Source organism: Apostichopus japonicus, chromosome 7, assembly GCF_037975245.1.
Source record: "Apostichopus japonicus isolate 1M-3 chromosome 7, ASM3797524v1, whole genome shotgun sequence".
NCBI lineage: Eukaryota > Metazoa > Echinodermata > Holothuroidea > Aspidochirotida > Stichopodidae > Apostichopus > Apostichopus japonicus.
Window position 1 is genome coordinate 25,872,729 of NC_092567.1, and position 26,531 is coordinate 25,899,259.

The 26,531-nt window shown below is 38.2% G+C and overlaps 3 protein-coding genes and 1 long non-coding RNA gene across 7 annotated transcripts in view; 3 read left to right on the forward strand and 1 right to left on the reverse strand.

Annotated features, from left to right (window-relative positions):
* The window catches only part of LOC139969905 (uncharacterized), a 61,333-nt gene extending 50,861 nt beyond the window's left edge, over nucleotides 1-10,472 (reverse strand). Inside the window, exon 1 of the long non-coding RNA XR_011793822.1 lies at nucleotides 10,421-10,472. This is a non-coding gene — a long non-coding RNA (uncharacterized lncRNA). The remainder of the gene's footprint in view (nucleotides 1-10,420) is intronic.
* Nucleotides 1-26,531, forward strand: part of LOC139969901 (uncharacterized) — a 90,162-nt gene that overhangs the window by 55,281 nt on the left and 8,350 nt on the right. The gene's annotated exons all lie outside the window — the stretch shown is intronic.
* LOC139969903 (uncharacterized) lies at nucleotides 4,529-6,868 on the forward strand. Its single transcript, XM_071975291.1, has 2 exons — nucleotides 4,529-4,644; nucleotides 5,774-6,868. Exons 1-2 carry the CDS (start codon nucleotides 4,560-4,562, stop codon nucleotides 6,826-6,828), a joined length of 1,140 nt encoding a protein of 379 aa, XP_071831392.1. The 5' UTR covers nucleotides 4,529-4,559; the 3' UTR covers nucleotides 6,829-6,868.
* Nucleotides 12,928-25,977, forward strand: LOC139969898 (uncharacterized). 4 transcript variants are annotated; one of them, XR_011793821.1, is made up of 4 exons: nucleotides 12,928-13,133; nucleotides 18,517-18,643; nucleotides 21,447-23,363; nucleotides 24,579-25,977. XR_011793821.1 is itself a non-coding variant. In XM_071975277.1 (2 exons), the coding sequence occupies exon 2, from the start codon at nucleotides 21,493-21,495 to the stop codon at nucleotides 22,405-22,407; it is 915 nt and encodes a 304-aa protein (XP_071831378.1). In that variant the 5' UTR covers nucleotides 12,930-13,133; nucleotides 21,447-21,492; the 3' UTR covers nucleotides 22,408-24,170. The 4 variants fall into 4 exon arrangements, 1 of the variants encoding a protein (XP_071831378.1); XR_011793820.1 differs by lacking the exons at nucleotides 12,928-13,133; nucleotides 18,517-18,643 and adding exons at nucleotides 18,695-18,773; nucleotides 19,152-19,213 and having other exon boundaries at nucleotides 24,579-25,976; XR_011793819.1 differs by lacking the exon at nucleotides 18,517-18,643 and having other exon boundaries at nucleotides 12,930-13,133; nucleotides 24,579-25,975.

Below are 26,531 nucleotides of genomic sequence, written 5' to 3' on the forward strand. Positions count from 1 at the left end.
CAAGGTTTGGAATGAATCTTGCACAGTAGTTTGATAACCCAAGAAAGCTTCGGACTTCTTTCCGATTGCTAGGAGGTGGTGCCTCGATCAACGACTGGAATTGCATGGGACTTGTTGATACGCCTGATGAGCTGAAGATATGCCCAAAGAATTCAACCGAAGATTTGTTGAACTCGCATTTATCGCCATTGAGAGTTAGGCTCTTCTCTCTTAGACGTTGCATACACTTCACTAGCCGCTCGTTGTGTTCTTGTTGATTCTTGGCATAAACCAATATGTCGTCACTGATGTTAATCACGCCTTGAAGACCTGCCAGGGCTGACTGTATCAGATTTTGGAACTGTTACGCTCCGCTATTCACTCCAAAATTCAATCTCTTATACTGATACAAGCCAACATGGATGGAGAAAACAGTGAGCTAGTGTGATGCCTCGTCTAATTCGATTTGGTGATATCCACTGTTTAGATCCAGCTGGGTGAATACTGTTGCCCCATTCAGCTTAGCTAATATGTCGTCAATGGTTGGAGTGACGTGCCGCTCTCTCTCTCTCGATAGCTTTGTTTACAGCTCGCATATCAACACAAATCCTGATTTTTGCCTGGTTGCTTTGGTTAAGGCACAACTCGAATTGGAGAGACCCATGGTGTACGCATACTATGCACAGGCTCGATGATGTCCAATTCTTGTAAGCGTTTCAGTTCGGCTTCGACATATTGTCTGACGTGGAAAGGTATCCTGCGATGCGGCTGAGTAACAGGAGTGACGGACTGATCCACGTGTAGTTTGCATGTGACGCCTGCTAGCTTGCTAGTCCAACGAACCGATCACTGAATTCGTCGATGACCGACGGTGCTGCATGAACATTGTATGTAACAGCGATCATGTGGAGCTCTTTCGCATTGTTCATACGTAGCAGAGTGGGACCACTGTGCTTCGTAATGAAGAATACAGCACTTTGCACCTGCGCTTTGTGACGTACTAGCAGAGAGATTTTTCCAAGATCATCAATGGGACTGTTGGCACCAAATGCATAGACTTGTTTGCATGTAGGTTCGAGTGGTGATTGTTCTGTGCAGATTGTGTTCAGAGTTTCTCGACTCATTATGTTCATTGACGTACCTGTGTCAATGACAGCTGTAGTCTTAACATCATTGATGATCACGGATACTTTGAGTAGTTGATTACTCTCATCTGATGGACCTATGACAAATAGATAGTCCTCGTTAGTTGACTCACCTTGCGCTGCTTGGAGAGATGGTTGTGACTGTGAGTGTTGTGTTGTCTGTTCTACACGATTAACCTCTGCTTGTTGTTTCAGCTTGGTTTTGCACACTTTTGCAAAGTGATTTTGCTTTTTGCAGAATAAGCAGGTTTTTCCTTGTGCTGGACATGGATGATCACTATGAGGGTATCTGTCACCACAGTTACGGCAGATCTGTGACTTTGAGTTCTGCTGTTGTTTAAAATTTTTGCAATCTCACTTGCATGCGCAGTGGCTGCTTCAGCTGGTCGGACAATTGTGATGGCTTGATTTGGGTCAAGCGTGCTTCACGGAGGAGGCGTTGACGAATGTTAGCATTTCTCATGCCTACAATTATCCTGTCCCTTATGAGAGATTCTGTCAATGTTTCAAATTCACATATTTCTGCTAATGACTTAAGAGATGTAACAAAGCTCTCATACGATTCACCCTCTCTTTGTACTCTCGTGTTGAATATGTACCGTTCCTATGTAGTATTAGCACTTCAAACTGATCGATTACCCTCTGATATGTCTTGGCGTCAGCTTCGTTAGCCCACGTAAACGTGTTGTATAGGTCGACCGCCGGCTGCCCTATCACGGCTAGCAGAGTCGCCAGCCGCAGCGAGTTGTCTCGGGTCGCTATCCCCGTTGCAAGTTCGAAGTTACTGAATGCCTACCTGAACTTCTTGAAGCTGGTCGCAAGACTTGTTGAATCTATCTCCAGAGGTGGAGGCGGTGGAATTGTAAACGTGGCCATTTGCTCAAATTATCCTCGTCGCCAATGTAGAGTACTAGTTAAATAAAAGACACAGTTCAAGGCATTGATTTGTAGTTCAAAACAGTACGATGTACTCGTTTAATTTATAACTTCGACGCTATCTTCACAGACTGACTATCGAACGCTATAAGTGTGTAATACATGTTTAGGACTATGGAACGCCAAGCGTATAATTGTTTATTACGACACTACAAACATAATCTTACAGTACATAGTATGGTTAGAGAAAATGAGAAATGTGGGCGGGGGCATTGGATATTGTGTCCCCCTATCTCAAAACGTGGGGGGACATGTGCCCCCTGTCTCCTCCAGGATTGAAGCCCATGCAACGAAAGATCTTTCAGAAACATGACCTGATAAATAGCTGTCCCATTTCCTCAGATCGTATAAATAATGTATAGGCTACTTAGCCTAACGCTGGTTTCGAGTTGCTGTGGCTTGCTGTATAATCGACACAGACTTGTCAACTCTTCACTATGCCAGTATTGACACTGAGTCCTAACTATAGACTGCCGGTAGGAATAATAAGCTTGTTAATAGCTTAGCCTCCTGTTTAGCACTGTTAATCTAAGATAATGGAGAGTCCCAAGCAAACACAAAATTGTTTCAAAATATTAGGAAAATATTTGAACAAATGTTATGATAACGTTATAAATAATGTTATTGAAACGTTAAATGTTGAGTTGCTAGAATACCTGGATAACTTTTACACAGCGTTTTATATAACATTATTTCGATGTCACCACAACGTTTTTAAGGTTTTGCAGAAAATGTTGTAAAGACGTTATAATAAAATTTTGACAAATGTTATGACAACGTTATAAAATAATGTTATTAAAACGTTAAATGTTGAGTCGCTAGAATAGCAGGTTAACATTTTCACGTTTTATATAACATTATTTCGATGTCAGCACAATGTTTTTCAAAGGTTTCAGAAAAAGTTGTAAAGATGTTATAGTAATATTTTAATGTCATGAGTGTCTAGACATCATGCCAGCATTAAATGACTTAATCTGGACATAATGCCAGCCATGGGCGGGATAACAGGGGCCAAGAGGGGGCATTTGCCCCCACCCCCCACTTTTCCCAGACCTTATTTCACTTTGTTGTCGTTTTTGCAGACAAATGTGTACAGCCCTAATCGAAATTATTCCCCCACAACAGCTCTATCAAATATGCCTATTTGTTTCGAATCTAAGTCGAATTTGTGTTTAACATCGTAACATGTAGCATGCAGAATAACTGGAGCTGGAGCTAGCACATGGTTCGCAGCACAGGTTACGAATCCTGGAGCTAACACACTACTGTAGCGATTCAATTCTGCATGTGATGAATCCGCGGCATGTGCTACGTACAGTGCTACCTTCAGGAATTGATTTTCAACGTTGCTGCTCTACTGAATGCGTTGAATAACTAAATCCACAGAAACGATTTACGAAAGCCAGATTTGCATATTGGGTATATCAATAATGACATTAAGTCTTAATCAAACATTTTGATGGTGTTTTCATAATGTTATGACATTCTGAACAAAATCAGCGATATTATGATCAAATGAAAGGCATTCCCCTGCAGGCAGCTGTGTTGAATTGAAATTACTACAAGTTTTCTATTTTTCAAGCTTTGCTAAACGTTTTCAGAACATTTTTACAACATTTGAGGAAAATATTTTACAACAATAAGTTAGGAGAATGTTATCAAAACGTTTTCATGTTTTAATATCATGATATCTACATTATGTTATATAAACGATTTACATTAACATTTTGTAATAACATTTCTACGCCCTTCTCAAAATGTTCTAAAAGCGTTATGTGTTTGCTGGATCAGTGTGTACAATACATGGTTGAATACATAGGAGAACAGAACAGTGTAACCGCTTTAATTCTATGATTCGTTATCCAAAAGTCAAGTAAATGTCATCTTAAATTCTCAATTCATTAAACTATATTCTTAAAATAAAATAAAAAATGTTGAGGACTTGTAAGTTTCATATGTCATTTCCTCTCAACCAGTAAATCAGATATATATTATGCTTTGGTGAAGTGTTGTTGCAGGTTAAGCATTATAAATATCTGCAAGTTGTTGTTTGCACCTACACATGTTTTAATCGTTAATTTAGGAGTTATTGTGTTTACAAGGTTTTACAGACACTGGTCTCCCATATGACATCAAACAAACTTTCCTTTACAGAAACAACTGCATTCTTCATTACTCATATACTTCCTTCCAAATGAATCCACAAACCAAGCAAGAATTGCACCGAAATTGAAGTCTACAACAATCGATCAGATTTTTTTATTTACTAAAATGAATCCATATATTCTATACAAAGTCCATCAAATGGCATTTGACCTCTTTTGCAAACAATAGGGCTTTTGTAATCACTAAGGTGGATCCAAATAAGAAGTGTGGACTTTATCCAACTTTTATTCATGTATTTATATATTTTTCTAATATTTAATGATTAATTTTTGTACTGGATATATTAACATTTATATTTCAGTTGTGGAAGCTATAACAGACTATTAGAAAACCATGGCAGCAAATTCGCCGGATGGGGAAGAACTTAAGCAGCAGCACGATAAGAGAGGTTGCCATGGAAACATCAAAGAATACGAAGGTATCAAGTAAATAAAAAATGTAAAGAATATCACGAGACAATGAACGCACGACAGAGCCATTGACCCATGTGGCTAGAACCATTGACCCTCGTGGCTAGAACCATTGACCCTCATGGCTAGAACCATTGGCCCCGGTGGGGAGAACCATTGACCCTAGTGGCTAGGACCATTGACCCTGTTAAATACGAAGGTATCAAGTAAATAAAATATATACTGAATATCACGAGAAAACGAACGAATGACATAACCATTGACCCTGGTGGCTAGAACCATTGACCCATGTGGTGAGAACCAGTGACCAGTTGGGGAGAACCATTGGCCCTGGTGGGGAGAACCATTGACCTACAGATTCCAGTAGTTGAATATTTTGAATGAAGCGGCACTTCTTAATTTCTGCAACCAGACGGCACCTACTAATTACAGTTTTCTCAATTTATCAATAGCAAAAGTGTACTTTCTTTCCTCACAAAAAATGGACAAATGTTACCTTACCCAAAAGGAAAGGGGGTGGGGGAGGGGGTACTTCTCATTAAAGCACGTTAAAGCACGTCAAAACTGCGGGAGGGGGAGGGAAGGCCCAATTTCGGGAAATCAAGTCCTATTAAGTCAAGAATCGGACTTCCCTCGTCCTCGGTTGTACTGGGCTTGGACTTAACTCAGACTCGGACCAGGTGGACTCAAACTTGGCTCGGACTCGGAATAAATAGTCTCAAAGTCGGCTCTCGTGTTAGTGGACTCGTCTATTCCGGGGAAAGAAGTTTGTGTTGTCTATTAACATCCCTTGTCTTAGCTTTCAATATTTAGCAAATACCGGTCGAAACCTAACTTTATCAAAGAAAACGAAAGGAAAGTGGAGAAAGAAAAAAAAGGTTAAAAGAAATAATGAGCATATATTATGCATTAAGTAAGCGTCTCTAGAAACGTTTATTAAAAATGATGCTTGGTTCTTTATCTCTCAATGTTATTCAATAGGAACAAACAATTGTGAAGAAATCTCCTTGGCTGTTTATATAGTTCTCTCATGGTTCTCCACAGAGGCACACAATCATAAAGAAGTCCCGTTAGTTGTTATTTTTTTGCGGTACCGATTTAATAATGAAAATTAATCCCATTTCCCTTTGTTCATAGTTGATGTTAATGGAAAGGCTAAGGGATATTACTGTTCTCGTTGTAAGGAGGAATGGCTTGCACATACAGAGAATATGAACGAAGATAACATGGTTAAATATCAACACGAAGCCCACCACGTCGTGCCGTCCTTCTGTTGTATGCAGGTTTCTGACACGGGTAACTATATCAAGTGGAAGAATATAAACAAAACGACTGGAGGGTTGAAACCAGGAGATCACGTGTCATGGTTGCGACCAATTATGGGATACTGGCACCATGCCATCGTTAAGGAAGTCACAGATGATTCTATTAAGGTGATAGAGTGGTCAAGAAGCATTCGCGAAAATTCCAGAAAGAAATGGGATCTGTCTGGAAACTGTTGTTACAGTCCGATGTACAAGGCTTATTATCCCGAGGAAGTAGAACAGCTAAATCCTCCTGAAGTGGTTTTGATGAGAGCTAGAGCACGCTTAGACGACACTGGATATGGTCCATTCTCCGATAATTGTGAACATTTCGCAACTTATTGTAAAACAGGTCTGCATCGCTGTAATCAACTCCACCAACTGAAGATAACACTGCGTGCCTGGATCCGTAGGATTGTTTTAAGTGTCTTACATATGGCAATCTTCATTTCATTCTCGGAAACGATAGAGAGGGTTGCAGGCAACAACAAGCATTGGCTCGGCGTCATATTATTGGTCGTTTCCGAGATTTTGTACCAGATTGTCGTGGTATGTGTGATTTATTACCGTGATTCTCGTAGGGAGGGATTTCGTATGGATGGGGACAAGGAAATGTCGCGCGCATGTAAATGCGCGTCACTAAAGGCTGTCTTACAGTCTGTTCTGTTTGTGAGTTTTGCCATAGCCTTGAATGTCGCTTTGCTGGAAGCCTTGAATGAAAAGTATGGACCATGGTCAGAAGCAAAGATAGCAGGTGCAGAGGTTGGGCTCGGCGTTGCTGGAGGAATGGTCGGTAACATTGTAGGGTTCTTCCTCTTTGCATTCATTCCTTATCCTTGTTGTAGAAACGAAATACCAGTTTCAGGAGAAATAGCCGTTGTTACTTAATCGGCAAAAGATATCAATTTTTTGCATTTACTATATATTATGCGGTTTGTGTATATACATATATGGTAGATAATCACCTCCATATGTACTTATAGCTTACCCTGCTATGGATATATCATGGATTTTACACTGTTTACTGGAAATTAATTTACATTAATGTTTCATACAGAGCATATAAGCTGCAGGACTATCCACTGAGAAATCAATAACACGTTTCTAGATTTCGTCAAAGATTGTATTCAATATACATTTTTTAAATACGTAGGCTATACAAAGGTCTATATGGTGTAAAACAACAATTATGTTTTGCTTTATAGATCTGATTAGAGGAAAATAAAATTACCTTAGCTTAAAGTTCTGTAATGATGTAACTGGGCCTGTGTTATCGAAAATGTTAAGGCTTCCATCGTATGTTTGTTAAGTCAGTTGCCACGGTAACTGATGGACTCGTGATAAACGGCCAGCAGTACCCCACGTTGCCAAAATATTAAACAGTGTATATTCTGACCACGTGATATGACTCAATTATTTGATAGTTAATCATCTACTATGTCACCTTACATTCAGCTTGTAATTAATGATAATAAGAAATTTGTATCCAATAGATTCGAATTATTTCGTTAAAATTTCATTTTAGAAAGGAATAGAATATCGTAATGAAGCCATTATTACCTAGGATCAAAACATGAAAGCTGAAAATGACAGTTATCTATGGACAAACGGTGCATGTCAAAGCATTGTGACGTCACTGTCAAATAATAAGAATACTGTGCCTGTGGAACAAAGTTATTCAGTATAAGAGTAGTATTTGGGGGGAATTACAGGTAGTTCTTGGAGGAGAGATTGATGGACATTGTTATTCAGTAAGAGTAGCATTTGAGGGGAATTACAGGTAATTCTCGGAGGAGAGATTGATGGAAAGTGTCTTTCAGTAAGAGTAGCATTTGAGGGGAATTACAGGTGATTCCTGGAGGAGAGATTGATGGAAAGTGTTTTTCAGTAAGAGTAGCATTTGAGGGAAATTACAGGTGATTCCTGGAGGAGAGATTGATGGAAAGTGTTTTTCAGTAAGAGTAGCATTTGAGGGAAATTACAGGTGATTCCTGGAGGAGAGATTGATGGAAAGTGTTTTTTAGTAAGAGTAGCATTTGAGGGAAATTACAGGTGATTCCTGGAGGAGAGACTGATGGACATTTCTGGGGTTGGATATAGGAAAATTATAGCAGACACTGTCTGACAATAACTAAATTCCTATGAGATTCGATATCGCCGATTTGACGTGTTATACATGGAGCACTCATGTACTAATTATCAATTATCAATTAGAAACAATAATGAATTTCTTGGCACCCACGTTGTCTGGAGAGGAGAGCTACATTTTTTATTCTTTTAAGAATGAATTCTCAAAATCCGTTACATTTTTTAGCTTCTATATTCGTACACCACGTTCCATTATAGTTTTATCATCATTACTTTTATATTAATCCATCTACGAAGGAACTGCTGTTAGATGTCGTGTTTTACTGCCAGTATTATATCCATTCTTTCACGGAGGAGTCGGATAAAGTCGTTTGAAATGATGGCAACACCTTCACAGCTTATTATTTTGTTATTAAATTTAATAACATTGGACTTCTGCCATACCATTTAAAAGCCCGGAGGAGAGAAACTCGTATTTACATCATCTGGAATAAGACTTCACAGCCTTTATGCGTGGGACTACGAAATCATCGACGCTAACTTTATGTCAGGAGAAAGAAATTCTTTTAACTGTAAAACTAATTAGTTTAACTAATAATTGAAAATAGTTTGAATTCTGTTATCTGCTAGTTATAAATCATTTTATTAACGTTAATTTCAATGGATAGATTGATCAATTCCTTGATACTTTTGCTGTTAATATCATAAATGTGTCACTCTTTATATGACCGAAGAAAAAGAGTATCATTTTTTTCTTCTTGCGTTATGACATCAGGATGAAATTTGTGAATACCGAGTATGTTTTACACACCAAGGTTGTACATCTTCAAGTGTAAGATGTCATGTTGCCCATGGTATTCATATAAAGGTATTTTATAGTGCTAAAAGCACTAAAAAGATAAGCAAAAAAAATAGCACACTTTTCAAATTTTTGTTTTTAAGTTTGGGAACATGTTTGTTTTTATTCATAACTTTGTGACAATATTTTGTTCACAAGTTTCCAAGAAGAAGTAACCTAGACAGCACAAAGCAACAACAAAAAACTTAAATTATGGTTATGCCTAATAATCAAATGTACTCCTTGTGGCTTCATTTAACAGTCTCTTTAAATATCCCTGGTCTTAGTCGTTTAACCCTTCAAGGGAACTCAGTGTGTCTCACCCCCTCATTCCCCCACTCCACCACACACACATACCAAATCGTGGCAAAACAAATCCAACAGTTAGAAATCTGCTGGTAATTATTCTTAATGTTGAAAATTCTGTCAACTTGCGACAAATCGGAAAGGAAATAAAAAAATTAAGTCATGGGTTTCAAATTTAACTTGTTACTTCTTATAGACAATGGGCCAAAGGTGAAAAGAGCCTCTAGTTTTTAAGTTTCGTGGTCCATATTTTGTGTATAAGATAAAACCTTCATAAATTGTTAGGCCAAAGTGATTCAAACAAGAAAAAAATGTTTCCATGGTTTCCGTATCATAAATTTTGAAAAAATGCAATAACGTAAATCATAGAAAATAATGACAATGTGCCTTAAAATAGCATGTACGGTAAACGTCAGCTTACTGTAGTGCCTTATATTTCAAATTATGTATAGCTAATGTATTAATGGTAAGTACATAATTTATGCAGGATGCTAATATACCACCAGGGGTCATGGGGGCCGGAGACTTGCCCCATCCCAAATTTTTGTCTCTATAAGCCACAAAATGACCAAACTCTATGTGAACTCTTTTAGCATAATTAGATCAACATGCATTGACAGATACTCTAAATTGATATGTATGACACGGCGCCCGTGTGATGTGTACCATTTAGTGCCTTGGGCACCCACTCCCCATGTAGGCCACCGAAAATGTTTGTTTCATATTTTAGGGAAATATTTTATATAAGAAAAAGATACACAAAAAGACGACACTGGTGTGTTGAAAGTGTTAGAAGTTGAACCATAAAACCCAAGCAAGCTGTAAAGCTGAATCGTAAAGACAAAATTCACACTGACTGACCAAAGTAAATTATGGATCTCGCTAACCACTATTCAAATATGAGAGTAAAACCCTAACCACTGACCCTAAAGTCCATGTAAACATACGACGGTTATTCCAAAGTGTTCCATAACTGAATAACAAATGTCATTCCAAGCCCGAGTGTTAAAGCTCAACCAACTCACACCGGATCAGTCTACCTCTAGTGTCACCCACCCCCCCCCCGATCCTTTTCTCGATCCATATTTCTCTCTTAAAATTTATTCTCAGCTCTACGGCCCAGTATAATATAGATGGTGTATCACCTACTCTACTCTTCACTTTCACTAAAATGTGTAAATCGCAATAGATTTGCACAACCAAAAACTATAGTCGCAAAATATATGGCGTACTGGCATTTATTCTAACCTGCATTTACAAGCATTGCACATACATGTACATGAAACACGTCATGAAAGTCATCGCAATGTAAGAATATTCCAAATAACATTTAAACATATATGATTAGCCTAGACCCTAGGCATATAACGTTTGCAAAACAACATTTAAAAAGTAAACTTTAATAATGATGGAAAATAAATCATAATTCTCTTCTGAATGCAAAAATGGTTAGGCTGTCATATTAGTACAGTGATGAATTTGAACAGGTGTGCAAATTTAGGACGGTTGATGATAGGCCTAACGTTACGGCCTAGGCCTAACAATACATATGTCAAAACAATTGGCCGTGGCACTCTTAAAGGATTAATTCGGATCCCTGCCAGTGTTGCCTAAAATAACGTATCATAGCTTAAGGCTAGGACTGTTATGTTTTAAACTTCTTCCTGTTAGTTTTAACGTTACTGTTGAATATTCATATAGCCACTGCATAGGCTAGCGGGCCTAACCTACGCTTTTGTTATTTCAGTACAATAATTTAATTTCGCAGAACTAGATCATACATATTTACAACTGTATATTTATTACCCTGATTCTTGCCAAATCAAGCCGAAACATAAGCCGAATCATTAAGCTTAGGATCTTCGAGTCTTTATTAAAGAGTATTTTGTTGTACACTTGCGAACTGTGGGACACAACGAAGGATATTGATTGCAAAATTGACACTTTTCAAAGGAGACTACTTCGTAATATTCTCATTAGATGGACCAATAACAATTGGTTATCAACAAACGATAAGCTCTACAATGAAACCAACCACACACCTTGTTCATCCATAGTCGCACATATAAGATTGAGATTTTTCGGTCATGTAGCAAGACTCCAGGAGGACGCTCCAGCAAAGGTTGCTTTAGAGAAGCATTGAGACATACTGATAAACCAGTAGGAAGGCCCGTGACTACCTTGCTTGCAAAATAAAGTCGCAATTTAAGGACGTTTCATTACAAATTTCGAGAAAGCAATAAACCTTGCGCAAGATCGTGATACGTGGCGGAGGTTAATCACTGAGCATGTCGGATAGACGAGTCTCAACTTACTACTACTATTACTTGCCAAATCAATTGCTGTGGAACTAGAACTAACTTTTTATTGTCTGAGACTGCAGTTTTTTCTTAAATCGCTCTGTTCTAGACACGTTTGTGAATTGTTGGTATCATTGACAGTGAAATCCATCATGTGAGGGGGGTTTCAACGTGAATACGTCGTCAATGTCACAATCGTTAGGTCTAGGCCTCAAAAATTTAGGTCTGCAAATGAGCAATTTGTTTGCAATTTCCCCATGCTCTGTCCCGTGATTTTTCCAAAATCTTACACACTCTATGAATTTACCACAAGGTTTGGGAAAAGTGTTGTAAATTGTCACTTTCAACTGCTGTCGAAAAGTGCATCAACACACACATTTTTCGAGTGTATGCTGGTGTACCCATGATCAATATACACTAGGCTAGGCCTAGGCTAAATTATAGCACTGTAAAGTCCCAAGTTATCAATTGGTTATCAACGATGAGCTCTACAACGAAACCAAACAAACACCTTGGTCATCCATAGTCGCACATCGAAGATTGAGATTTTTCGGTCATGTAGCAAGACTCCAGGAGGACGCTCCAGCAAAGGCTGCTTTAAGAGAAGCATTGAGACATACTGATAAACCAGTAGGAAGGCTCGTGACTACCTTGCTTGCAAAATAAAGTCGCAATTTTACATTAACAATTTCGAGGAAGCAATAAACCTTGCGCAAGATCGTGATACGTTAGCGGAGGTGAGTCACTGAGCATGTCGGATAGACGAGACTCAACTTACTACTACTACTAAAGTCCCAATTTGATGACGTCACGCCATTTGCATGTTTTGATTGGCATAATGCATCATCATGAGATGTACATTTTCTAAGTTGATACCGGCTTACAATTTTATTAATTTCTTCACATTTAGATACACGAAACATGGAAATATTTTTGATTATGAATAATGTTTATTTTTCTCATGCTTTAGTGAAGAGTTTATGTTATGCACAAATCGGGACTACGAAACAACACGATAGAGTCACTCCACCCATAGTCTATGATATTATCGTCGAAATAAGGTAACATTTCTAGCTGTTAAACTTTTGGCCCAACTCCAAATGCCTGCTGTTGAAAGAAACCTCCTACAGTCAAAAACTGATATTTCTAACATAAACATTCATATCAATTCACTAGAGGAAGTCAGTTGATATAACATCCTCTTACATTTTGTAAATTTAGCCATCAAATCCATCATTTGGAATTCAGCCAACTAACTCCCACTTCCTCTTGTCGATCATTCAGAAACCTTCAACTACGTCACTGAGCATGGGTTGTTTACGAACAATTTCCTTTGTTAATTTAATTTCGGGGTTCAAAGTGATTGTGGTTCAATTTGCTTATTGTTTGCCGCAACATTAAGTACACACAACGCGTGACCTTTCGATGAGCGAGGATAACAACCACGTGATAACTTTGGCGTTGGCTTTCGCATTTATATCGAGCACACTTCTTGTATGTTACATACATAGTGTGAAGATAAGACAGAATACCACTCCCAATATTGCTGTCATCAATGTCAGTATGTAAAGGGATCAGATTCACTGTACGTACCTTTGAGAAGTCAACCAGGCAGACATTTGAGTGTAAAACGACGAGTCGCGCTTTCTATTTTTGTTGAGGTAAGTTATCCATGACCACAGCATATATGGCTACATTATTTGTGTATGTATGGGGGAGTGGGGGAGTGGGCGGTTGGGTGCAGATTGGGGAGGGGTTTTACTGAAAAGGAAGTTAAAAATGAGGTGAAAGGAGCCTGGGAACAGTATAACGACCGTTTCTCACATGTTAAGATGCCTTTATTCAGCTTGTGCGGATATTAGGTAACTGTATAGGCTACCAGACCTGACAAGAGTGGGACAAGGATCAGGGAGTACATCCTTGTGGCACTGACCCCCACCCCCCCCTTCTCCCCACTCCAGTTAATCGCCTTAGGTCTCTGTGGCGTCTCACAGGACTCTCCATTACTCTTGATACTGGTTGTTAATGTAAGAATCTCCACACTGAAAAAATAAGCTAGTCAATATTGCCACGGACTAACGTTAAATTAGTCTTTAACGTTAGTCAATGCACCCGGACTAGCAAAAATCTTCGTTTCATCGCTGCTTCTTAGTTAGTTTACACTGACTAAGGAAAATATAATCGCAGCTTAGTCGGTGGCGACGGACTAAGGTATTTTAACCCATGGACTAAGAACGATACGGACACCCGATTTACGCCATAATCGTAGCTTAGTCGGTGTCGACGGACTAATGTATTTTAACCCAATTCGATTCACTTCAATTTGGAAACCGAGAGGCAACGGCAGCTTGCTGGGCTTGGCATAGTTTCATACGATCACTCTAAGCAACTTTCAACCGTAAATCACCCAAGAAGGTCTTTAGAAGAATGGAGGTATTAACTGCATCATCGGCCTACCTGTTATTCCTTTAACTAGAAGGTAAAATTAAAGTTAATTGTTAGGCCACTGGCACTAGTACTGTATTATGGTTAGTGTAACGCTACCGTTGTCACGTTGGCGTTTCGCAATACACAAGTGCAATGACAGTGAGTAGCCTATAGGCTTCTACTGGGTACTGCAGTGCATTCTCAACACTAAAGTGTGCATTCTAAACACCAATTAACAATGTGTTATGTGTGTACGTATTGGGCTAGATTGAACAGTGGCACATAATCTTCTAATTTATTCCCAAACAAATGCTGGAACTATAAGGCTCAATAGTTTATTTGAAGTCTACACTCATTTGGTAAAGATTTCCTATAATTTCCCATGTGAATCTAAATGGGTAGGCTTTGTGATATTGAATAAGCAAGGCTAGACCTTCAAACGTACAGTCACAGTCGGCTGAACACATTATGTTGGCTAGTCAACGGTATTATATGTTGCGAGCAGTCAGGATGCACGCTTCAGTTCTATTTAACCTTTTCATTTATCATTTTTTAGTATTTAATTTCCGGTCACGCCCAGGAAACAATTGCGACATTCCTTCACGGTCGACTTGCTTACTGTAAGAAGTATTAACCGTTTTTTTCTCAGGAAAGCTTGATAGTCTGAAGTTATTATAACATGTGCTTTTAGTATACTGCCAAAAGAGTAAGTTGTTGTATTTGTATTGATATTTTATGTAGAAGTAACGGAAAATTTAGTATGTTTAGTTTGGACTAATTGCACGTTTTTTTACTGTCCAATGTAGTGCAGGGTTCACTTGCGCGAATTCAAATTATTCTGTTTATGTGTATGTATATGCATCGATTCTTAGATTATGATGTTTTTTTGACATTTATTTGTAATTCAAGCATATCTGTTTAGTAGCAAAGTTTAAAGGTTAAGATTAATTAGTTTTCTCTTTTTGATCCTAGATTGAATGAAACTCATTGGCGTAAATAATAGATCAGATGATACAGTTAAACGCAGTTGCTAAAACTCTGGGTATTCTCTAGTCTTCGCCGGTCCATTATATACTTTAGTACTACTAGTAAGACTAAATCAAAACGACCGTAGACAAACTTAGTGTAACAAAGTACTGATTCTCCTCTAGCCTAGGTCTAAACAGGCTTGTTATGTGAGCAAGCAAAATAACAACTAAAAACGATTAGGCCTATAAATAAGTTGGCTCAGTGCATTTCTGTTTCTAAAATTTTATATTTTTAAAGATCATAAAAACAAACAAAGATTTAGCCCATGTTTTATTATCTCTGTATTCTGGGCATTTGATTCTGGTTGCAATGGTGATGACACTCTCGTTCAAATTTTCAGCTTTATACAGTCTGCTTCAAACTTTGGGATTGTTTTTTTGAGACTATAGTGGAAGCAAATCTCACATAACTTTGTGGTGACAACTTTATTTTATTTTTTTTTTCAAATGATGAATACTTTGCTGTTTCTTTTTTCCAGCAGGAATTGAAAAGCCAAATATCTAAGTCAAGGGTGAGCTTTCCTGTGATGTACGACACCAGTGTGGAGGCAACAACAGAAGAGGAGAACTGTGTTATATATGGCTTGAAGACATGTTTAAGATGATATATTGGTACCCTTCGCAAAACAAAAGAGTTTATCCAAGAGTCCAAAAAGCAAAGGAACAAGTACCATAGAGAAAAAAGATGGAAGAGTGAGTTTAACTATTGTACCCAACTGTTTAATGATATTTAAGATACTTTTCATAACCTGTTTTAAAAAAAAAAACAGTCTAGTTTATCATTTACGTGCAAGCTTCATAAGTTTGGTCAAATTTTCACTGATCTGTAGAGCGGGAGTCCAGAGGGTTTGGTTAGCTGGGAAGGTAACCAATTGCCTGGTACATCACAATGTTCACAATGCATTCCTGTATATGAAACCTGACGACTGGCAAACCGACTGTGGTGGATGTGGCTGGGAGAGCAATTTTAAAGTCACCTAATAGCTAACCTAGAGCAGCTTTCATGGTAACCACATCAAAGTAAGAACAATGTGTCAGGTATGGCCCCAAGAGCAACAAATGGCCATTGCCAGTAATTATTGGTGGTGGGGTACCCCTGCCAGTGATCTATAATTGACCCCTCACGGCTGACGTAGGTCAGCTCATGAGGTAACCACTTGAAACCTACTGGAAATGTTGGTTAGGACTTCAGATACAAGGGATGGGCATTGCCATTAATTTTTATTGATGGGGTACCCCTGCCAGTAGACCCCCAATATGCCCATCCCCTCATTGACCTAGGTGAGCTCATGATTTGACCAGTTGAAACCTACAGGAAAATGATAGGTATCACTTCATATGTAAGGATGGGCATTTCCAGTATTTTATATTGGTGGGCCACCACTGCCAGAGTCCACCCATCCCTTACATATAGAATCCTGTTAATAATTTTCCAGTAGTTGTATCTGAAGCCCTAACCAACATTTTCCAGTAGGTTTCAAGTGGTTACCTCATGAGCTGACCTAGGTCAGCCTTGAGGGGTCAAATATAGATCACTGGCAGGGGTACCCCACCACCAATAATTACTGGCAATGGCCGTTTGTTGCTCTTGGGGCCATACCTGACATATTGTACTTACTTTGATGTGGTTACTATGAAAACTGATCTAGGTTAGCTATCAGGTGACTTTAAAATTGCTCTCCCAGCCACACTCACCACAGTCGGTTGCCAGTCGTCTGGTTTCATATACAGGAATGCACTGTGAACATTGTGATGTACAAGGCAATTGGTTACCTTCCCAGCTAACCAAACCCTCTGGGATCCCAGTCTATTGGGATCATTATTAACATGATTAACATAATTATTAAGCTTTGAGAAATAACTTGGTGTTATGCTGTGCAAAGGTAATAATAATTTGGTAAAGCTGCTATTCCTGGCTTATAATTTGAGGGACCTAGATTTAAATGTATACCTCCCAATATGTTATAAAATTTTAATGTAAATGTATGTTTATGATAATGTGAGTTATCATGTGCTATATCTGTATCTGTGCTTACACGTATATCATATTTTCTGTTCACAGGTCAATAATGGTGCAGATTTTGGCTTCCTGAAGACAAGTGGGAGGCCATTTGTAGTTAAGAGAAACACTCTTTGTTCGTGAAGACTTAACTGGTGTCGATTTGGGGTACCACTTTAAAAGGAAAGTCATGAGGAACCCTTGCCCAAGATTCAACTTTGCATTATTGTGCAGTGCTATACTTTTGCGATTCATGTTTGATCCATTAACTTGTCTTAACTTTGTTGGAAAAAAAATCAGATTTTCAGATATTATTTACAGTGATTTCTTCTCTATCTGTCGAAAGTCAGCCTTTTGTAGACATCAGAAGTTTTATCAGAAATAAATACTGCCAACGTACACATTATTTGTGTTTCTTCTTCTCTCTTTTCTTTCAGTGATGCTAGTCAGTGAAACTAGTCGGGTTTAATTCTTTCAGTGAATCTAGTCGGTGCAACTAGTCAGTCGATACGGACTCAGAAAGGTTAGTCGGGAGAGGCACCATCCTGACTAATGTAAAACCTGCTATAAACTAGTCGGTGGCTCATATAAATTAGTCGGTAAAGACCGACTAATGTCACCAACTAATGTAACTGGCTAATACACATTTACCGACTAAGAAATTGTTGATCGACTAAGCTGACGGACTAAGATGACCGACTAAGAAATCCAACTGACTAAGGAATAAATTAGTCGGTATAGCAACTGACCAAGGCTATGTTAGTCGGGAGAGGCACCAGATGGACTAACGTTATGTTAGTCGGTGAACCAATTTAAGTTTTCAGTGCATGCATGGCGCACCGTGAGAACTAATTGTTTGACATATTTCTTTATCAGCTACCGGAGTTCGATATTTACAAACGAACAAAATTTTAGAGAACCTAGTAAAGTTAGAGAGATGGTATCAAGTGGCTGTACGTCGTTGCTGTAACTTATAGTTATTAGGAACGACGGCAAGGGTTATACGCTCACTATGTCACTGTCGACATTAATGATGTTAAACTAAAATACCATGTATGTCAGAAAACAATATCATCATTTTAGACCTTGTGGATATCAGCATGTCACACAACTTTCTACGTGCTATTCAAACATTATAACATGCTGATATGTTTCCTGCTTAATTGATAAACTGCTATTTTTTCATGACATTGTGAAACATATGGTGTTCCGTACGTAACGACAGATTCTAGACTAAATTAGGAAACGAGCAGGCCTATAAATGCCCACCACTGAACTACATGTATGTGATTGTATACCAAACTATATACTTGCAAATAGAAATCGCCACAAGAAGGAACATATTTATATGTATATATATACAAATAAAAATATAATGAAAGTCGTACCGTATTGTAAGGTAAATAAGTTCATTACTTCATTCAATTGCTGCACACAATTAGTCAAAGCTTTGAATTGTATGGCCCTTGTAAATCGTCCCCTCTTTTAACTGGTCAAAAATATCAGAAACCTCGAGAAAAATAAGTAAAATCATTGAACAATGACCTACCGGATCGGATGCAGTCACACAATTGTTCTTGTCATTATCAGTTTGGAAGTGAATTGCGGCAAATATATGGCGTGTGCTACCTCTCATACTGTGGTGGTGACGCAGTCATCAGCAATCAATTGTTGGGGGAGCTTTAAAAACAGATGGAGCTAAAGTCCGAGTCTTAGGGTAAACACTTAGTCTTAAAGTAAACACCACCTTAGAGTAAACAACACTATGAGTTTTAAAGGTTGTGGTCCAGGTGAACAGCCGTTATTCTCTGTCAATAGTGGGAAGCAATAAGTTCAAGCAACACTGCATGCTTATCAGTGGCGTAGGAAGGTACTTTTGAGTGGGGGGGACTGAAGACTGATGGCCGGCCTGGGGAGGGGTCTAAGGGGAGGGGGTATCCCCCTCCCCTTTGGAATTTTTTGCATTTCCAGGTGGCCTCAGATGCAATTTGGTGCAATATAGCACACTTCAACACCCACTCCATTTTGTAAACTTAATTTTGTATTTTCACCTGGCCTTAGATGCAATTTGGTGCTCCAAATGAGATTTTTTTTCTCATTTGGAAATGAAAAAGGGGTTTTCTGACTTGCGGAGCGGGGGGCGGAATGATACTTCCGCCCCTCCACATTTTTTACTGGGGGGCTGACGCCCCCCCCCCCCCAGCCCCCCGGTTCCTACGCCCTTGATGCTTATCATATTCATGGACGAAATATCAACCAATGTTGCCTCTGACGTCGAATTAAATCTGTACGTATCAGTTTTCTTTGTAAAATCTTCAATGATATTTTTATCTCAGCTAATTTTGTATGGTATCGTCTATTAGCTAGGATCATAAACCGTTCAAGTCCTCCAGGCAATACAAGAGTCTTTCTAGTTTGTATAGCTAAAAGTAAGTACCCGTGTGTGAACGCTCGCAAAAATATGTGTAAGGAACATGAAGTTTCACATTGATTTTGTTACAATCGTATTATTCCTTATTTCCTTATATTGTATTCTTCGCTTATAAACTTCTACATAGCAACATAGAGTTTGACATTTGAGAACCACGCATATGGAACGCCCTGCTGTCAAACTTTCTCGTAAACCCACATTTGATTGATTAATTTACTGAAAACTCATCTTTTTATCACGTAATTTAACAACTGATATGTTGTATTCTGTTTTACTAAAATTTCCTTAATTCATATACTATTGTATTTGTTGTGACTGTTTTATTACTTGATGTAGCTTGCATTTTCGTTTCTGGTTTTGAAGAATTTGTCCCACTTCTCGTGCAAAGTGCTGCGCAATATTCTGTAATGAAAAGTGCATAATGATAGTGATGATGACGATATTATTACGTAATTGACACTGACTGAGTAAAAACATGATTATGCTGTTCCTTGACAGATGAGCTATCGGTGAAGAAAACAAACATTAAACATGTTATTTAAATCAAATGAGAGGAGAATAATTTAATAATTGGGGGAAAGGAGGACTCAGAGAGCTGTGCCAGAGGGGGCTTGGACCTATTATAATTGTTAGGATATTGCTTCTACAGACAGTAGATTTCTCTTAGCTAAAGAACAAAACAAATCAATCTACATTACAACGTTACCAATTGGCACATTGTCAATGTCACATGTTAACAATTGTCACGTTTCGCTGTCACATGTTTAATAGTTAGATTGTTTTATTCTCAAGTTACAATATGTCGAGCACTTCACTGGTTGATGAACAAGTTGAATAAAATTCACCACCAAAAAATACAGATGTTTGGAGGTGAAAATCAAACGATATAAAGGTATGGTGTATGTCTTTTGGTTAATCCCATGTGATCTTGTGTTTGATAGTGCACATTATATCATTCACCACATTCTAACCAGTGAGGTGTAATTCGTCCGATCATATTGTCATTGCATCAATGGGTAGAAACAAAATCAACATTACAGGCTTCAATAGACCTCAATACTTCGTTCTTTCTCCATCCCTATCACATCAATATTTTAATCAAGATCATATACAATATCTACATATACGTAGGAGGGGGAGGAGAGGGTTTGGGGTGGGGGGGGGGCTGCAGCCAACAACAAGATAGTTCTGTGAAAATACTTGCGATATGTAGATACTGTTTGGGGCACAGCAACAACAACAAAATAAGCAGCAATAATCATGTTTGATGAGAGTCAGTAGTTCCGTATAGAACTCAGCATCAGGTAATTAGACTAATGTTCTGCTTGCCAGCCTAATCTGGTGGCACTATTATACAGAAACATAATGGCAGACTAACCTAAAAAGTGAAAATTCTTTGATATAAATTTACTTCCAATGGTATCACCATTATGAATTAAAGTACTCTTAATTGGGTTAAACAAATTCTCAAAGACGAGGGGTTCTCACCAGTACACTTTTCCATATCGGTTACATTTTCGGGCAGATCGTTACAGCCCCAATCTAATTGGGCTCCTACGCCCTATGAGTATGTATTCCCTGTCCAATAGACTCGTGATACTCACTTTACATAACATTGTCATGATCACACGGTTACAGTCTCTGTGTAACGGGATTGGGGTTGAGAGTGGATCAAGTTATGTGGATTTCGTCCCCAGACTCTATCTTAGGTGATTTTTCTTAACAAAGTCCGCTATCTGTTTCATACGGTGGTCCAGGCGAGGCATGCAAGATGAATTGTTACTATGTTACTGTATTCGTTATCCATCTCAATTGTCAAATCATATTGATTTAGGGATATTTAACACTTATATTGACAACTGTCTACAATGAAGCTTATCGGTAAAAAGAACATTTTACTTCGGTAGCTAATTTAGCGTATATCTATTTAGGAACCATTGTGTACGGTGAGTATTTTGAGAGATATTGTCAGGTGTTTGTGACACCTAAATGGTGTGATATAGCTGATGTTAACAAAATATTCAAAACTAAGCATAATTGAAGTTACATATTTGACCGTAAACAAATGAAATGTCTCATTTTCCCGCAGAAGGAGCAAATGTTAAAGGATATCACTATTTCCACTTCAAGGAAGAATGGCTGTTGGAGACCTAACGTACTTCTGTTGTATGCAGATTTCGGATACTGGTAGCTATATCAAGTGGAAGAATATAAACGAAGCGGCTGGAGGGTTGAAACCAGGAGATCACGTGGCATGGTTGAGACCATTTCTGGGATACTGGCACCATGCCATCGTTGAGGAAGTAACAGATGATTATATTAACGTGATAGAGTGGTCGAGTGGCGTTCATTCATGTTGTAGCATTGTCAGAAGAACAAGAAAGGAATGGGATCTGTGTGGAAACTGTTGTTACAGTCCGATGTACAAGGCTTATTATCCAAAAGAAGTAGAACAACAACATCCTCCTGAAGTGGTTTTGGAGAGAGCTAAAGCACGCTTACATGAAACTGATTATAGTTTATTTTCCGATAATTGTGAGCATTTTGCATCTCACTGTAAGACCGGAATATCTCGCTCCAATCAAGTGTTTCAACTTAAAGTATCAGTGCAAGCCTGGATCCGTAAGATTGTGGCGATTTTTTTCCATGTGCTAATTGTAATGTCTATCTCGGAAGGGATCGAATCTGCTAGCAAAGGCAATAATTGGGTCGGTATTTTGTGCCTGGTCCTTTCTGAGTCGGCATATTTGATTATGGAAATCACTGTTATGTGGCGTCATGATTCCAAACAAACTGATTTCAATGACATAAATCGAGCTTTGCGTTTTGCTGCACTTAAAGCTTCCGCACAGTCTGTAATGTTGGTGTTATTTGCTATTGCTGCAAGCGTTCCATTGATGAATCACGTACGGGGAAAAACAATATGGTCTGTAGCAAAGAACACATGGTTTGAGATTTTGTATGGATTAGCGGGTGGGATGATAGGGAACATATTAGGATTTTTCTTATTTTCATTTTATCCCTATCCATGTTGCCGAAACACTGTTTAAAATATAGACAAATAATCACAATAAAATAATAATCAACCACTTCTTTACTTTATATGGTTACTGTAGTTTTTTAACACCTACAGTAACAGGTAACGCAAGTTTTCGTCAATGCAATGGGGGGGGGGGGGGTGTCTGGCAGCGACGAAGCTGCTAGGTGTTAACCCGCTATTGCCAATAAAGAATGCACTGTCCTATGTCCCCTAATTTGAAACCTCTTCCATATTTATTGATCCATAAATTACGTCCGGTATTGCCTATGACTACGATGGGAAGGAGGATTGATCAACTCAAAGACACCGTCAAGTCATGTCACGTAGCATTTTCTATTTTCGGATTATTAATTTAAAGAGGTTATGAAATTGAAAAATGTTTTCTTTATCATTGTATTCTGCACACTCGTAGCATTCCAATGATACGCAATTTGTGTCAAACGAAGCTTCCATCCTCGAGGAATAAACGATCAAAATTCGAGGGTAATAAAAACTTTCTAAAAGTTGTTGTATTTACAGTAATGCGGCGTGACGTCAGTCGAGGAACTCAGCTCTCTTCCGTGACGCTATGTTTACATTCTTAAACGTCTAAGAAGACACAACATTACACTGTTGCAGTGCTCCGTAGTAACTGACATTTGGTGTTTGGAGTTTTGTTTCCACGTAACAGTCCACGGGCCGATATGTGGTTGCAGGTTGCTCCACCACAAGTAAAGACGGATTTCACCTGCACGCTTTTCCAAAAGATAACAGAAATTGAAGAATTTGAACACGACTCGTTCAAAACACTACAAATAAACAACGTTACGAGTGCCTGTGGGCCTATACTATTGCCAAATTACTTGTTATTACCATAGACAAGGCCTCCTTGATGCACAAAACTTAAATCCAGTTGGTTTTAGAGCAATCAATACTAGATCTGCAAGTTTTCTTTTGCGGTAAAACGCGTTTTGTTATGATTGAGAGGTGAAGAGTGTCACAAGGTCCCCCTAAACAGGGTCCTTGGAACAGGTGCAGGTCTGACACATAGAATCGATAAAAGAAGCGATACGAGTTTTAAACACAAAAATTTACTTTATTAAATGGAACCATAAGTTACTTGAGGTCTCCTACAATAATACTTAGAAATACAAATGAATAATAATAATACGAATAATGCAGGTTAGGCTCGAAACGGCTTTCTCTCCAGTTCCAGGATAACGACTCTATCTCTGCCTCTCAGGCAATCGAAAGGAACATCGCATGTCGCCTCTCAGTCAATGCTTGACCTAATTCTCAGGTCACAAGCTACCACCCTATGAATTAAAAAGGAAGAATTTGTCTAATCTCTAATTCCTTCGAACCCTATTCCAGTATTAACATTTTCATATAGTAATACGCATGACAGCACACTCTTTTTGAAGGATTAAAACATAAATACATATCGCAAAATTTCTGTTGCCGAATAACTTCCTAAAAATTAATTCACATGTTTAACGACAGATTTTAAACTCGTTAATTTCTAATAACTTGAATTTACACATGTCAAGAGTTTAAATAACATTATACACATTTTATGTGAAAGAAGCCAATTTTACTTTTATAAATTACTTTCTAAATTTGTCCCTTCCTTTTCGTTCGCAAATTTATTTTCTCATAAAGCAATTAACGCAAATTTTAATTTCCCTTGACTTTATAAACACGAAATATTTAATCCCCGGCAAATTGATATACACGAATTCTAATACCCCGTGACATAGTATAATAATTTATTAAACAAACTTACAGGTCACAGCTCCAATCCAAAACCTGGTTCACGCAATGCGTTGACTTTCACTATACGTTGACTTTCAAAATACGTTGACTCTCACAATACGTTGGCTTTACCAATACGTTGACTTTCACAATATACGTTGACTTCACTTTCAAAAATTATAACTTTTTTACTGTGCTGGTCCCCGACCAAATCGTCTCCCAATCTCTACAGCGGGATGTCAGTGAGCGAAGTGAGTATCTCTATGCTTAATATTCCACAGAGGCAACATTCCAAAAACCGCCCAAGGAATTTAAAGGTACGACTACTAATATTTAGTCTATTGTTACACACACATTTATGCAAATGAGATACTGCAGTTACATAACTAGAGATTCCTTAAGTAGTACAACTAAGAGTGTTATTTTGATCGACCCCCTGACAAAGAGGTGAAGTCCCATTTCCTCGGAATCGGAAGATTCGGGAGACGACATTTTCAATTGATGAGAAGAGTCTTGTGATCGCATGTAGTAAACTGTATAACGCCGTATCGGTAAACAGCGGGGAGTGGGCTTTGGCTGTAATGTTCCTATGATGACGTCAGATGAACTGCGGTGGGCAGCTTTGAATTTTTTTCAAGTGGCAGCTTGAGAGGTCTCTAGGGAATGCTTTGACAGCGAATTTCTGGCGTTTGAAGCCGCATTTACGGAAAGTTGTGCATGGATGGTGTTTTTATAATGTAGAAAACCATTCCAAGACATAAAAATCCACCACTACATAACCTCTTTAATTATGTAATTAGAGGGACCATCAACATAAATCTTTCACGTGATATCGAAGAAATGTTTGTTAGGTCACCATGTCATGATTCTCTAACAAGAAATCGCACCCTCCTCTCTTCTCCTCTCCTCCCTTTCAATAGACAGAAATTAACAACTTTCTCCTTTATCCCGTAGTAGTAGTTGTAGAGTAGTATATTGCAAGTAATTTCTTGGCTACACCTCTCTGAACGTACACAAATGTAAACCTATTACTTGTTTAAATAGTTTCTTTTTCTCGTGGGTGAGGAGGAGGAGGTGGTTTAATTATTATTATTATGATTATTATTATTATTTTTACTGTCTCACTTACGTTTACTTTTTTTTTTCTTGTTCTAGTATATTCTAGGGATTTTTCTCACTTCCACTTGTACACTGCATGCTCCTACTAAACGATGTTTGTTAAGTTTTATGTAAAAACAAAACAAACAAACACCCCCCCCCCTTAAATAAACTGAACTGAACTTCATCTAGTTTCTAACCAAGACTGAGAGTGTAACCACCTAAAGTCAAGTTAACAAGAACTAAGACTCAAACTTTACTAAAAACCTGTAACCCTGTAATAATCATCATTTTCGAAACACAGACTGAAATCCAAACATCGCTCGTTAAATTCAGAAGTTTTTCTTCCTATTTTGAATATTTTCTCTGAAATATTTGTTAATTATTACGTGCACTGGATTTCTTGCATTGATTAAGAACTCATTTTGAAGCTAGTTACTGCACAGTTTCAGTATTAGTTTTATTATTTTTATTATTTTTATTCATATTACGTCATTTCGTGCAGTTTACCTTTTCTTTAGCTTGGGCTAAATTTTCAACATGAATGTAGAATTATTTACTTACATCTATTTACTGTAATATTTACATGATGAACTTTGTCTAAGAAAAATAAAATTTTCGGAAACAGATTATTAGTAATACTGACATTAATAATGACCGCTTCGTCCAGTGTGTTATTTGTTTCATGGCATCAGTTTTTGACGAGGTCATGTTTATTTGATGTTACTTCTAGAAGCAGCAGCAACGCATACACAAATACGGTACCGTATATATCCAGTTGCTTCTGAAGGGAGATTCGAGTTGTAGAACTAAATAATTATTTCATTTGTATGTTTTGTCGAGTTGACGAGTATCGCCAATCTTACATTTTGACAAGGGTTGGATATTTCCCAGTTGCTGCTGCGTTGAACTGACTTTGGTAACATCTAAAAACATGATATTTTACATTACAGTAACTCCATTTATTGTAAGTGTTACAGATTGTACCTACAGCGATCCATGGTATGTAACTCCTGTCGTGCAGTCAATCTGCTAGACGTTGCAGTTTATGCAAACTTTAAATGTATCTTATACATTTATGCTCTCTGTTGTATTTTATGCATGCTTTAAATGTCTATTATATATCTTTGGCATCTATTTTGTAAACGCCGGTAACATGGTAAGATAAGAGCTGACACACAATACGGAATGCAATATACGGAGAACTTGTTCGGGAGCCAGGGGGGCAGCCTTGATGGAAGGTTACCAATTTCTATATACACAGCAATGGTCTGTGGGCATGTCCAAATAAGGAAATGGATG

Excerpts from the sequence above, each read along its gene's own strand:
- LOC139969903 (XM_071975291.1), top strand. The coding sequence starts at position 4,560 with ATGGCAGCAAATTCGCCGGATGGGGAAGAACTTAAGCAGCAGCACGAT. Across the intron at positions 4,645-5,773 it reads AAACATCAAAGAATACGAAG|TTGATGTTAATGGAAAGGCT; the intron begins GTATCAAGTAAA and ends CTTTGTTCATAG.
- LOC139969898 (XM_071975277.1), top strand. The coding sequence starts at position 21,493 with ATGGCTGTTGGAGACCTAACGTACTTCTGTTGTATGCAGATTTCGGAT.